This window comes from Bos javanicus, chromosome 19, assembly GCF_032452875.1.
Source record: "Bos javanicus breed banteng chromosome 19, ARS-OSU_banteng_1.0, whole genome shotgun sequence".
In the NCBI taxonomy this organism is placed as follows: Eukaryota; Metazoa; Chordata; class Mammalia; order Artiodactyla; family Bovidae; genus Bos; species Bos javanicus.
Genome location: NC_083886.1, coordinates 19,390,438 through 19,403,417, shown reverse-complemented (window position 1 = coordinate 19,403,417; position 12,980 = coordinate 19,390,438). Strand labels below are relative to the sequence as shown.

The window sequence follows — 12,980 nt, the reverse complement described above, 5'->3', positions numbered from 1 at the left end:
TAATAAATGGTAAAAAAGGGGAAGTTATTGGTTTCTTTCTCTTACTAATTTTGAAATGCTGGGCTTTATTGATTAGGTAAGCCCGTAATACTGTAGCTTGTAAGGAGACAGTTAAGGAGACCGGCCTGATTTCTGAGAAGAGAAGTAATAAGAGACTGGAGGCAGGGGGAGTAGATTTGGAAGACTCTTGGATCACAGGGAAGGGGTCTGGATTTGCTGTGCAGACAGCAGGTGACCAAGAAAGTCTTTTCAGTACGGAAGTGACTGATGTGTTGAAAATGGTACAGGAGGTTCATCTGGAATACAGTTAATCTAGTCTAGACTAGGAAATGGCAACCCACTCCAGTATTCTTGCCTGGAGAATCCCATGGACAGAGGAACCTTGCGGGCTACAGTCCATCGGGTCGCAAGAGTTGGACACGACTGAGTGACTTTCACTTCTCTAGACTAGAATCAGGGTGGAGTAGAGACCAGAAGCTGGTTGTGTTTGAGACTGTTGCATTTTTATTGGACATTAAAAATCAAAAGGTAATGTAATACTTTTAATTTACAGCAGTGCTTGGCAGAGGGTAGCAGTCATCAAAAGTGTATTTTCCAGCCGATCTCTTCTGAACCTGGGTAATAGACAAGCTAGTATAATTGAATACTTGCCAACTCTTCGAAACATCTGTAGGACTGAGAAGCTAAAGGAACAAGGAAAAAGTAAAAGAAGGTAAAGTTTGTTATAAAAAGAACACTTGACATAGCTGTTTACAGATTGATAAATATTCTAATCTGATGGAAATATTCTTATCTGATGGAAATATTAATATTTAAATTGTATTTTTCCTTGTAATTTTGACAGATTCCTGCACTATCTTGAAGGAATTCATCTTAACATTTCAAAAGAGACTATGAACACTTTGGCAGCTGACTTCCCTTAATATTCTACATTAACGATGCCTTCTACGGAGTCTCATGTGGCTCTCAAGATAAATTTTTATATTGATGTTCATGGAAGTGTTTATTTCTCTTAATGTACATTTAAAACAGACTATTTGTATATTTTTATTAGTGTGTAAATATTTAAGATGAAAAAATTGGAGTTACAAATTATATTTATAATTATGGTAGTATTTTTTTTCTGTATTTTTTTCTATTACCTGATTTAGCTCTGTTGGAATATGTGTGTGGGCTGTTTCTAGAAGGTAGAGTTCCCTAAATATTCCTAAAGGTGCTTCAATGCCAAACTACTCTACACCTTCTCCCTTTCTTGTGACCCTCAATCCACCTCTCTCCAACCAAGTGTCAGCACCCTGTCAAATTGTGAATGTGAATCACCCAGGTGATGATCTTTTTAAAAATCATCAATTTTACACAATCCAGAATATGAAATAGCATGGACAATAGTAAGAAAACTTCCAAAGAAAGAAATTACGTGTCATTTTTCAAAAAGTAAGTTTTTCCTGATAAATTTATTTTTAGTGTGCTGTCCAGGATATGTTACCATGTGAATCACTGAATACTGAGAAGGTGAAATCAAGATTATGAACTGTAGTTTTCATAAATCTTTTTGTAGCAACAGTACAAATGTGGTATCTTGTATATTTTGATAACTCAAATAATTTGTCTTGTACATTTTTCTTGTATTTTTACATCATTGATGTTTTATTTCATAAAGATATTAATATAAATATTCTGGATAAACTGCTGTTCATTTAAACTGTAACAAAGGATTCTACTCTAGGATTTCTACATGATAGCCATTTCCACTTAAGGTTATATTTTTGGAGAAAGTATCTATTTTTAATTACAAGATTTTAAAATATACAACATTTCATGTAAAATCATTTTTACAATCAGATAATCAGGTGTATCTGAAAATAGTTTCCTATTTCAAGTGTTTATATTATATATTAACTTAATATTCAGTTACATTATCTGGAGAATTATGTTTTCACTTCAAAAGGTAAGGATCCTAATTTTCTACAGTTGAAAAACATAGACATATACCTGTGTACAAAATGTTTTTACCTCTTACAATATTTGTTCAATATATCTTTTCTTATATTGCTAGTACATTGATTTAATTAAAGGCTAAAGGTAAGACTATGCAATATTTAAATGGGCGTTCCAGATGAAATCATCTGGGTAGTATGGATATTGAATAGGTTTGGATATAGGCTCTATCTTACAGGTTTTGTCCCTATACAAAAGAGAATACGATCTAAGGCACTTTTTTTTTTTTTTTTAAGTATATGGATTTATTTTTTCTACTGAATACAAGAGTCCACTACCTGTAGAGCATTTACCAGTTAATTTGGTCTTTAGTTATTAGAAAATTCTGACAGTTCTCATCAATTGAGGAGCTAAAGTAAAATTAACTCCATAGAATTGTATTTGAATGACCAAAAATCAAGAAATGAAAGAAGCATTTTCCTCCCTAGTATGGACGCAGGGAATAGCTTTTTCTTTTTTCAGGTTTAGCATATTTTGAGGAAATACTTGCTCAGTTCTTAAAGGTGATAATACTGTAAGACTTAAGATTTACTTTTGTGATAGAAGTAACTACATTTTGATGACTTTTCAGTACTTAGCGTCTTATCCTTTAAATGTCTAACTTGAACACATTTTCACCACAGCTATTTCCAGAAATATGTGAGAAGTAGAATGCCACCCACCTGGCCTGACCAACTGAATGGCTGGTGAAGCTGTTTACGAGTACCACACAGTGGCAAACGAGGTAGTCTAGAGGAAGAATGGTTTCAGGCCTATGCTTGGAGGTATCTGCAACAGTTCCAGGTGGAGATGCTTCTGTATACAGTCACATAGAGCTTTACAGTGTGCATGGCTACAAGTCTGGAGTGCACATCAAAGTGCCTAGGGAGTTGGAGGCGCTGGAAGGGAGGACATTCTTGTATGTTATAGATATCTGATTATTTGGATTTTTTTTTTCAAAGTATACTTCACTTTTAGTTTAAAGGAAAGAAAAGATTTAATGCTTTGACATCAGGGTGACTTGGGTTCAGTATAAGTGAGATATAAGGAGGGCCTGAGTTTAAGCAAAATGGAGAGATATGGGGGAAAAAATTAAGTGCTACTTTTCTGAGAAGATGGTCTATTGAGTAAAATATTTCAAAGTTAAAAAATGAACCTGCACAAAATTTTTAAAATGAGCCTGTTGGGCTTCCCCGATGGTCCACTGGTTAAGACTCCATGCTTCCACTGCAAGGGGCACAGGTTTGACACTGGGTCAGGGATCAAATATCTCACATGCCACATAGTGCAGCAACGAAAAAGACAGCCTGTTAAACAAAACATGTTTGTTTGGTGCTTAATAGATTCAGCTGATGAAGAGTGCCTTCTGAAGCCATCAAACCACATTGTACTCATAGAGCAAGAGGAGGACTCCACAAGTTGTGTTACTGATTATATTTAGCTTTATTCCCATGATAAGCACCATCCAGAAAATTCATTAGTCCTTACTTTAACAATATGATAATGATGCAAATCTTTTCGTATAGATGGCACTTGCCTTTCAAGGAAGATAACTGTTTCCCGTTTTGGATGTTTAAGGAACATCATATTTTTTAACACTTAAACTTGAAAGGCACAGGATCTCATATTTATTGATTTAGCCTCGGTTTATTATTGTATAAACCATTCAAGAGCCAAAAGTCTGACTTTAAACATCTAAATACATTCAAACTTGTGCTTTCTTCTCCGTTAACATGGATGTTCAAAACAGTTGCTTTTACAACTTAGGAGCTAATAAATATAAATTCATAGAATATTAACAGCATGTAACATATTAACCTCAGAATTTTAAGATTCAGTATTAAAAACAGCCAGTTCATAGAAGGCAATAGCTTGTAATAATGAATCATATAACTCCTCCACTCTGTTGTGTTCAGTAGATGAAAACATCTGTCTGTAGCGGACTATCTTCTCTGGTGGGAAGAATACCCGAGGCTCATCTTTCAGTACAGACTCTGAGAGGAGCTGCTTCACCACCTCTTTTCCACTAGTCCGTGTGTCCCCAATCATCAGCTCAAAATGCTTCCCCACTGCATTTCGATTCATGCTCAGCACCTGATGATGACCATCCTGGGCAAACGTTGTATTCAGTAAGGCGTACAGCATGGCTTCTGTCATATGAAAATGTAACAGCACAGGAAACAGAGACGGGTTCTGAAATGAAGGTCCTGCTTTTTCCAGAACATAGAAGTCAGCTTTAGGCATCTTTGAAATGATTGAAGAAATCTTTGGGAAGAGAAAAAGGTAAAATAAGTGGACAGGGAAACTAGGCCCATGCATCCTAGAGCCCACGCTCTGCAACGAGAAGCCACCGCAATGAGAAGCCTGAGCACGCCAACTAGAGAGCAGCCTCTGCTCGTGCGAGCTAGAGAAAGCCCATATGCAGCAGTGAAGACCCAGTGCAGCCAAAAATTAAGAAAGAATTCACTGAGTTTTACTGTTTAGGCCTCCATCTCTGTCCCACGTAACTTCCATTATATTGCCACTGACAATTTTGAAGTAACTGAAAAAGATTTATGGAGGAGTAAGGATAGCCAAGTTCTACTCATGGTTCTAGCAGGAACAAGCTGAGCTAAAACAAGCCAGTTAATCCTCCTAATTACTAGTTTCTTCATCTGTGCAATGGGCTTCATAATCCCTAAGATCTCGACTGCCTTTAAAACTGGACAAAATTGTCTTATTTACCTTTTAAAAAATTCTAGGGTAGCGTACAGGGTTGGAATGACTGGCCTAGACTCAATCACCTTTGCCACTGACTAAACAAGAGATGACAAGAGTGAATGTCGACACTCTAGGAATCAGTGAACTAAAATGGACTGGAATGGGTGAATTTAACTCAGATGACCATTATATCTACTACTATGGACAAGAATCCCTCAGAAGAAATGAAGTAGCCATCATGGTCAACAAAAGAGTCTGTAATGCAGTACTTGGATGCAATCTCAAAAATGACAGAATGATCTCTGTTGGTTTCTAAGGCAAACCATTCAATATCACGGTAATCCAAGTCTATGCCCCAACCAGTAACGCTGAAGAAGCTGAAGTTGAACAGTTCTATGAAGACCTACAAGACCTTTGAGAACTAACACCCAAAAAAGATGTCCTTTTCATTATAGGGGACTGGAATGCTAAAGTAGAAAGTCAAGAAACACCTGGAGTAACAGGCAAATTTGGCCTTGGAATACGGAATGAAGCAGGGCAAAGACTAATAGAGTTTTGCCAAGAAAATGCACTGGTCATAGCAAACACCCTCTTCCAACAACACAAGAGAAGACTCTACACCTGGACATCACCAGATGGTCAACACCGAAATCAGACTGATTATGTTCTTTGCAGCCAAAAATGGAGAAGCTCTATACAGTCAACAAAAACAAGACCGGGAGCTGACTGTGGCTCAGATCATGAACTCCTTATTACCAAATTCAGACTTAAATTGAAGAAAGTAGGGAAAACCACTAGACCATTCAGGTATGACCTAAATCAAATCCCTTATGATTATACAGTGGAAGTGAGAAATAGATTTAAGGGACTAGATCTAATAGATAGGGTGCCAGATGAACTATGGACTGAGGTTCATGACATTGTATAGGAGACAGGGATCAAGACCATCCCCATGGAAAATAAATGCAAAAAAGCAAAATGGCTGTCTGGGGAAGCCTTACAAATAGCTGTGAAAAGAAGAGAAGAGAAAAGAAAAGGAGAAAAGGAAAGATATAAGTATTTGAATACAGAGTTCCAAAGAATAGCAAGAAGAGATAAGAAACCCTTCCTCAGCGATCAATGCAAAGAAATAGAGGAAAACAACAGAATGGGAAAGACTAGGGATCTCTTCAAGAAAATTAGAGATACCAAGGGAACATTTCATGCAAAGATGAGCTTGATAAAGGACAGAAATGGTATGGACCTAACAGAAGCAGAAGATATTAAGAAGAGGTGGCAAGAATACACAGAAGAACTGTACAAAAAAGATCTTCATGACCAAGATAATTACGATGATGTGATCACTGACCTAGAGCCAGACATCCTGGAATGTGAAGTCAAGTGGGCCTTAGAAAGCATCACTACGAACAAAGCTAGTGGAGGTGATGGAATTCCAGTGGAGCTATTCCAAATCCTGAAAGATGATGCTGTAAAAGTGCTGCACTCAATATGCCAGCAAATTTGGAAAACAGGACTGGAAAAGGTCAGTTTTCATTCCAATCCCAAAGAAAGGCAATGCCAAAGAATGCTCAAACTACTGCACAATTGCATTCATCTCACATGCTAGTAAAGTAATGCTCAAAATTCTCCAAGCCAGGCTTCAGCAATATGTGAACCGTGAACTTCCTGATGTTCAAGCTGGTTTTAGAAAAGAAGAGGAACCAGAGATCAAATTGCCAACATCTGCTGGATCATGGAAAAAGCAAGAGAGTTCTAGAAAAACATGTATTTCTGCTTTCTTGACTATGCCAAAGCCTTTGACTGTGTGGATCACAAGAAACTGTGGAAAATTCTGAAAGAGATAGGAATACCAGACCACCTGACCTGCCTCTTGAGAAACCTGTATGCAGGTCAGGAAGCAACAGTTAGAACTGGACATGGAACAACAGACTGGTTCCAAATAGGAAAAGGAGTTCATCAAGGCTGTATATTGTCACCCTGCTTATTTAACTTATATGCAGAGTACATCATGAGAAACGCTGGACTGGAAGAAGCACAAGCTGGAATCAAGATTGCTGGGAGAAATATCAATAACCTCAGATATGCAGATGACACCACCCTTATGACAGAAAGTGAAGAAGAACTAAAGAGCCTCTTGATGAAAGTGAAAGAGGAGAGTGAAAAAGTTGGCTTAAAACTCAACATTCAGAAAACGAAGATCATGGCATCCGGTCCCATCACTTCATGGAAAATAGATGGGGAAACAGTGGAAACAGTGTCAGACTTTATTTTTTTTGGGCTCCCAAATCACTGCAGATGGTGACTGCAGCCTTGAAATTAAAAGACGCTTACTCCTTGGAAGGAAAGTTATGACCAACCTAGATAGCATATTCAACAGCAGAGGCATTACTTTGCCAACAAAGGTCCGTCCAGTCAAGGCTATGGTTTTTCCTATGGTCATGTATGGATGTGAGAGTTGGACTGTGAAGAAGGCTGAGCGCCAAAGAATTGATGCTTTTGAACTGTGGTGTTGGAGAAGACTCTTGAGAGTCCCTTGGACTGCAAGGAGATCCAACCAGTCCATTCTGAAGGAGATCAGCCCTGGGATTTCTTTGGAAGGAATGATGCTAAAGCTGAAACCCCAGTACTTTGGCCACCTCATGCGAAGAGTTGACTCATTGGAAAAGACTCTGATGGTGGGAGGGATTGGGGGCAGGAGGAGAAGGGGACGACAGCGGATGAGATGGCTGGATGGCATCACTGACTCGATGGACGTGAGTCTGAGTGAACTCCGGGAGTTGGTGATGGACAGGGAGGCCTGGCGTGCTGCGATTTACAGGGTCGCAAAGAGTCGGACACGACTGAGCGACTGAACTGAACTGAATCACGTCAGATGACTGATTGAACCAGTTTTTACAGATATGATCAGAATGATCATTACTGCCCATCTCACCAGATTCTGAAGACTCAGATGAGACAATAAATAACTGTGTGAAGAACAAGCTTTATAAATATAGTACGGAAGTTTCTTAACATTGAGAACAGTATACTTTACCCCTGATTTTCTCAGGATCTACCTTTCATTCATAAGGTATTTCTTTAAATAAATTATTAGGTTTTTAAAAAGATCATAAGTGGGGACTTCCCTGGGGGCCCAGTGGTTAAGAATCCGCCTGCCCGTGCAGGGGACACGGTTTGATCTCTGGTCCAGGTAGGTCCGACAGGCCGTGGAGCAACGAAGCCTGTGGGCCACAACTATGGAAACGTGAGTACCTAGACCCTGTGCTCTGCAACAACAGAAGCCACTGCAACGAGAGGCCCACCCACCGCACCCAGAGAAAGACTGCACGCAGCAGTGAAGACCCAGCACAGCCAAAAAAATAATAAATTTTTTAAAAATTAAAGAAACAAGCGATGGAAAACACAATAGGAACAGGTGAGTAGTAAGTACCCAAAGAAAATCCATCCTTACTATTTTATTTCATCCCTTTTAGGACTAAAAGATTCATAAGGAGCTCCAGGCAGGTCAGGATTTGGAGATGCAAATGCCTTACCTCTTCTAAATAGACAGATGATAGGTATGATCCTTTCATCAACTGGCAATATTCGGTTTGCTGCCAATCCAGCACTGCCAATTTACGATCGAGGTGAGCCCAGGCAATTCTTCGAGTACCAGAAACAATGGATACAATACTATTAACTGCCTGAAACAAAAAAGCCTGGTTTAATTATAAGTGTGAACATTTTAAAAGACAAGATTTAAGATACAAACTCAGAAATCCAAATTAGTTTATGTGATAGAAATAATATTTAGTTTATGAACTAAGAATTATTAAAGAGTAGTTATCATTAAAAGGTAACCAGCAGTAGTCAGTTTATAGACAGAACTTTTACTTGTTCTCAGCACCTAGCTCAACGCAGGTGTTCAGATATTCACATGTTGCTGGGGAATGTGCTAGATACTGGGAAACAAGGGACATGACCCTACATTATAAGAAACACCACCATACAAGTTACACTGTAGAGAGGAGAAATGGCCAGGAAGACTTGCTGGAGGTCTAGGAGACTGAGTAAAATGGTAAACAGGAAGTTATTTCACCCAGATGTCTGCAGATATAGGCTGACACCTCTCAGACAGTGTCCTAAAGAATGCAAGTGGCGAAAGGGCAGAGGGATGGGCAGATTTCTGCAGAAAGTAACTTCCTTTATCCTGAGAGCTACTGGGAGTCACCAAAGCATACACATTCAGGTGTAACAGATGTACATTTCAGAAAGGACACGGACAGCTGTGAGAAAAGTGGGTGGGAGATGGCTAGACTAGGGAGAAAGATCTGTATTAGGTACCTGTTACACTACAAAGTTTTAAGAATCTTAGTCACAGTGAGAAGCACAAACAGATTAAAAGCAATAGGAGTATAATTGATATGTGGAATAAAGGAGGAAACGAAAACAGCCAGGTAACTCAACATTCCTACATAAGTCCTGCACAGACCTACTTCTCTACGTCAACTATCCTATCTTCCTAAAATGCCTTTCTCTTCCTACTAGCGTAGCTCTCTCTCCAGGATCCAGGCTGAGTTCTAGTAAACATTCCCCAACACACAGTTCTCTCCACTAAATTGCCAATTTACTACCTGTACATTTCATGTCTTTGAGAATAACTATAAATAGATTGTCTATGTGTGTATCCCTGGGTCCACAGGAGTAAACTATAATTGCCAGAAGAACCCTGTCTTGGTGCCCAGAATAGTACTCTGCAAATAGGTTGTCAAATATTTAGGCAGTAAAAGAGATGTTAAGAAAACAGTGTACCTTAACTCTCTCTCTTCCTATTTCTGGTTTGATGAGCTTTCTCAAGAGCCGACTTTCCTGTAACTTCTTTTTTTTCCCTCCAGTCTCTGGATTAAGAATGGAGTTACAAACTTGAATGGTGATTTTATACTGGAACAAGGGCACATTCATTAAACTCTCCAAATTCTGAAATGGTCCAAACTTTTTTCTGTGTTCTACAATATTGAAGGACTTTTTTCCACGAAGCAATTTGAAAGCTTCAAGTTCTTTATTAGATGCTGTATTCAACACATGCAAGATGGAAGCCTGCTGTTCTGAAGAAAAGAGCTTGTCAAGTGTCTTTCCAGACTCCTTTGCAGTCTCATCAGAAAAATCAATATGGGGAATGATTTTCTTTGGTGCAGTGGATTCTTTCCGACAGCAGGAATTATGTAGGGCCTGGAATAAGGATGACGCTAATGGAAGTGGAAAACATCTCCATCTCCCTAAAAGAAAATTTTAGCAAAATTTAAGTTAGACATAGTTCCTTTTAGTGTTGTGGCCTAAAGAGGGCCTTTGCAAAGTGATACGGACTTTCCCATAATTTAAGAACTATCCATAAGAGATATAGGCTGATTTTTGTGGGTAACAAACTCAAATTTTACTACATACAAATCTTATGTCCAACAAGAAGCATGTATTTAAAACGATTATTTCCAACTTTTTAACGTTTTTAAAAATTTTAACCTTAGAGAAATCTTTTTGCAATTAGCTGATATTTTAAACAATATTTATCTTCACTAGTTTCTTTCTCATCCAGTGGAATCAAATAAAACTAAATTTTAGAGAATTCCCTGACGCTGGAGTGGTTGGCGCTGTCACTGCCAGAGGCCAGGCGGGGAACTAAGATCCCGAAAGCCGCACAGAGCGGTTAAAATAAAACTAAAATTTACCCGTTTACAAGAAATATTTTAGCTGAGTGATAAATTTAAGAGCGGTTTTTATTTTCTTTCGTACGCTTTTCACGATTTCTACCATAAGTCTACAAAGAAGAAAACCCATACAAAGAGCAACTCTGTAAAACCAAGGGAAAGTTTTACATTGCGGCCACAGGACAATAACGCATCCAGAAGTAAGCAAGCAGCTGTCAGACACCGAACCCTCTGCCCTCTGCCCTCAGCCCAGTCCGAGGAGTCGCTCGTGGACCCTTAACCCAGGGAAAGGAATCCCAATAGCTCCGAGGCTCGGCGACCAGAACCGCCCCCTCTTCTCGGCAGGGTCTCCAAGAGGGAGACCTGGACACGGGACCTGAGAGGGTAAATACGCCAGGCGCTAAAAGCATACGGCAGATTCATCCAGTATTCCAGGCACCCTACCTCCCGCCAAGAGGAGACTAGGGACGGTCATCCTCCACGCTAAAGCACTAGGTTCCAACGGTCCAGTCTTCCCCCACGGAATTCCGGTTTCTGCGTGCTTCGCCCAAAAGCGCCCGGCCTGTCAAAGGTTCCGGCGGAAGCGGCGTTCCGGCCCGCCACTAGGGGCTTCCAGCTGGGCTGTGGGCAGTCGCTTCGTAGAGCCTCGATGCAGACTCCGCCGGCGTAGTAGTGCCAGGATCCGCAGCTGCCAGCTGCGCCGTAGGTTCGTTCCTCTGCATCCGGAAAACGGCCTCGCCCACTGTGGCTCCTGAAAGCAGCACAGCCCAATCTCTGGGAAGAGAACGCCTGGGCCGGTTTTAGCTTGTAGTTGGCAAGATCCCTCCTTTGGGGAGCCTCCCTGGGTTTGGATCCAGGCATCTAGATTGGTGAACTCCTATCCGGGACCCTGTCTGGGGCGCAAGGAGGAGAGTCTGGCGGGGGAACGTAGGCAGGAACATACATAACCAATACCCCAGGTAGAATGGACTAACTGGGACAGGTGCGAGGTGGTGTTTCAGGAGCCCAGCAAGCTGAAGACAAGCTCCAGGAAGGGAGCCTTAGGAGGAAGTGGCTTTAGCGCTGGGCCTCAAAAGTATCCCCTGTGGAAGGGATGGATGCAGATCAGGCTGGCACCAAAAATGGTTGGTCCTGTTCCACCAGCTAACTGGAAACCACCTGGACTTTTGTAGAGTCAGACTTGAGGTGTGTTTCTGAAAAACTGACCATACGTTGAAGTATGAGGCTGGATTAGAGGTAACAAAGTGTATCTGGAAGCTAGTGTATCCTCAAGGCATAGGCAACCGTCAGGAATTGAACCAGGGCAGTTGTGTGATCGGGTAAGGCTGGATGGCTGTTCCTTGCTCTTTGTACACTCACTGCTAGAACAGTCCCCGCTTCACCTACACCACCCTCACATGACTGATCATCCCTCCTAGTCATAGAACCTAACGAGTAAATGCCAATGTACTTGCCCCCAGCCCCAGCTAGTGATTTTCCTAATCTATAGCTCAAAACATCTCTACTAGGATAGTTTATCAAAGGGGTGTTGAGGGGCATCCCCCTTCCCTGGTTTCTGGGCAACCTGGGGTCATTTCCCTCACATCCAGTGAAGACAGGCTGTCTTGTCCTGCCTGCCACCATGCAGTGCCTCTCCAGAACGCTTTTGCTTCAGACGTGTAAGATTCCTTATCCGCGAAACCACTGATATCTCTGTTGCCGATTCTGGGCTCTTTCACGAAAGATGGCATGGTATGGCATGTGTCCTCAGTTGTGTCTGACTCTTTGCAACCTCATGGACTGTTTGCAATCCACCAGGCTCCTCTGTCGGGATTTTCCAGGAAAGAATACTGAAGTGGGTTGCCATGCCCTCCTCCAGGGGATCTTCCCCACCCAGGGATCAACCCCACACCTCTTGCGTCTCCTGCACTGGCAGGCAGATTCTTTACCACTAGAGCCACCTAGGAAGCCCATTTCATGAAAGATGGAGAGACTTTAATTTTGTGATGAACAGGGAAATCAGGAGCATGGTGACTTTGGGAGGGAAAAGTGGTGGGTTTGTGTTTTTATGAGGCAGCAGTGTCTGTGTAGAAACTGTCCAAGAGGTGGTGGAGATGTAGCCAGTTGTAGGTACTCATGAGAATTCTAGTATTCTTGCCAATTTCTGGGGCACTTATGAATCCAACAGAAAATAAAGCCAACTTTTTTGTGCAAAATTCTCCAAATCAATGGGAAATAATTTCCTTTTTACTCTGAGGCTTATTCCACTTAAGTGAAAGTGAAAGTCACTCAATCCTGACTAACTCCTTGTGACCCCATGGGCTATACAGTCCATGGAATTATTCAGGCCAGAATACGCGAGTGGGTAGCTGTTCCCTTCTCCAGGGGATCTTCCCAACCCAGGGATTGAACCCAGGTCTCCTGCATCGCAGGTGGATTCTCTACCAGCTGAGCTACCAGGGAAGACCTAATTCCACTTAATGAAATGTTAATGAGTTGAAATGTATCTCTTAAAAAGATACATTAAAGTCTTACCCTCAGTACATTACATCAGTGACCTTATTTGGAAAGATAGTCATCGCAAACACAGTGAAGATTAAAATGAGGTCACACTACAGTACATGGCATCAGCTCATTCAATAT

The 12,980-nt window shown here is 41.0% G+C and overlaps 2 protein-coding genes across 3 annotated transcripts in view; one reads left to right on the top strand and one right to left on the bottom strand.

Moving 5' to 3' along the window:
- ATAD5 (ATPase family AAA domain containing 5) overlaps positions 1–2,109 on the top strand; it is a 36,147-nt gene extending 34,038 nt beyond the window's left edge. Inside the window, exons 22-23 of one of the 2 annotated variants that reach the window (XM_061390449.1) lie at positions 557–712; positions 845–2,109. In XM_061390449.1, the coding sequence (XP_061246433.1) occupies positions 557–712; positions 845–923 (235 nt within the window). In that variant the 3' untranslated portion in view covers positions 924–2,109. Of the gene's footprint in view, positions 1–553; positions 713–844 lie in introns of both variants that reach the window. The other variant, XM_061390448.1, reaches the window with a different exon arrangement.
- A 1,287-nt stretch (positions 2,110–3,396) lies between these two features.
- On the bottom strand, positions 3,397–10,907 carry TEFM (transcription elongation factor, mitochondrial). Its single transcript, XM_061390451.1, has 4 exons — positions 10,803–10,907; positions 9,469–9,932; positions 8,211–8,360; positions 3,397–4,242 (listed from the first exon to the last, which is right to left on the bottom strand). Exons 1-4 carry the CDS (start codon positions 10,831–10,833, stop codon positions 3,805–3,807), a joined length of 1,083 nt encoding a protein of 360 aa, XP_061246435.1. The 5' UTR covers positions 10,834–10,907; the 3' UTR covers positions 3,397–3,804.
- Between the last annotated feature and the right edge of the window lie 2,073 nt (positions 10,908–12,980).

Excerpts from the sequence above, each read along its gene's own strand:
- TEFM (XM_061390451.1), bottom strand. The coding sequence starts at position 10,833 with ATGACCGTCCCTAGTCTCCTCTTGGCGGGAG. Across the intron at positions 8,361-9,468 it reads TAGGAAGAGAGAGAGTTAAG|GCAGTTAATAGTATTGTATC; the intron begins GTACACTGTTTT and ends TTTTTGTTTCAG. Across the intron at positions 4,243-8,210 it reads CATCTGTCTATTTAGAAGAG|ATTTCTTCAATCATTTCAAA; the intron begins GTAAGGCATTTG and ends CTCTTCCCAAAG.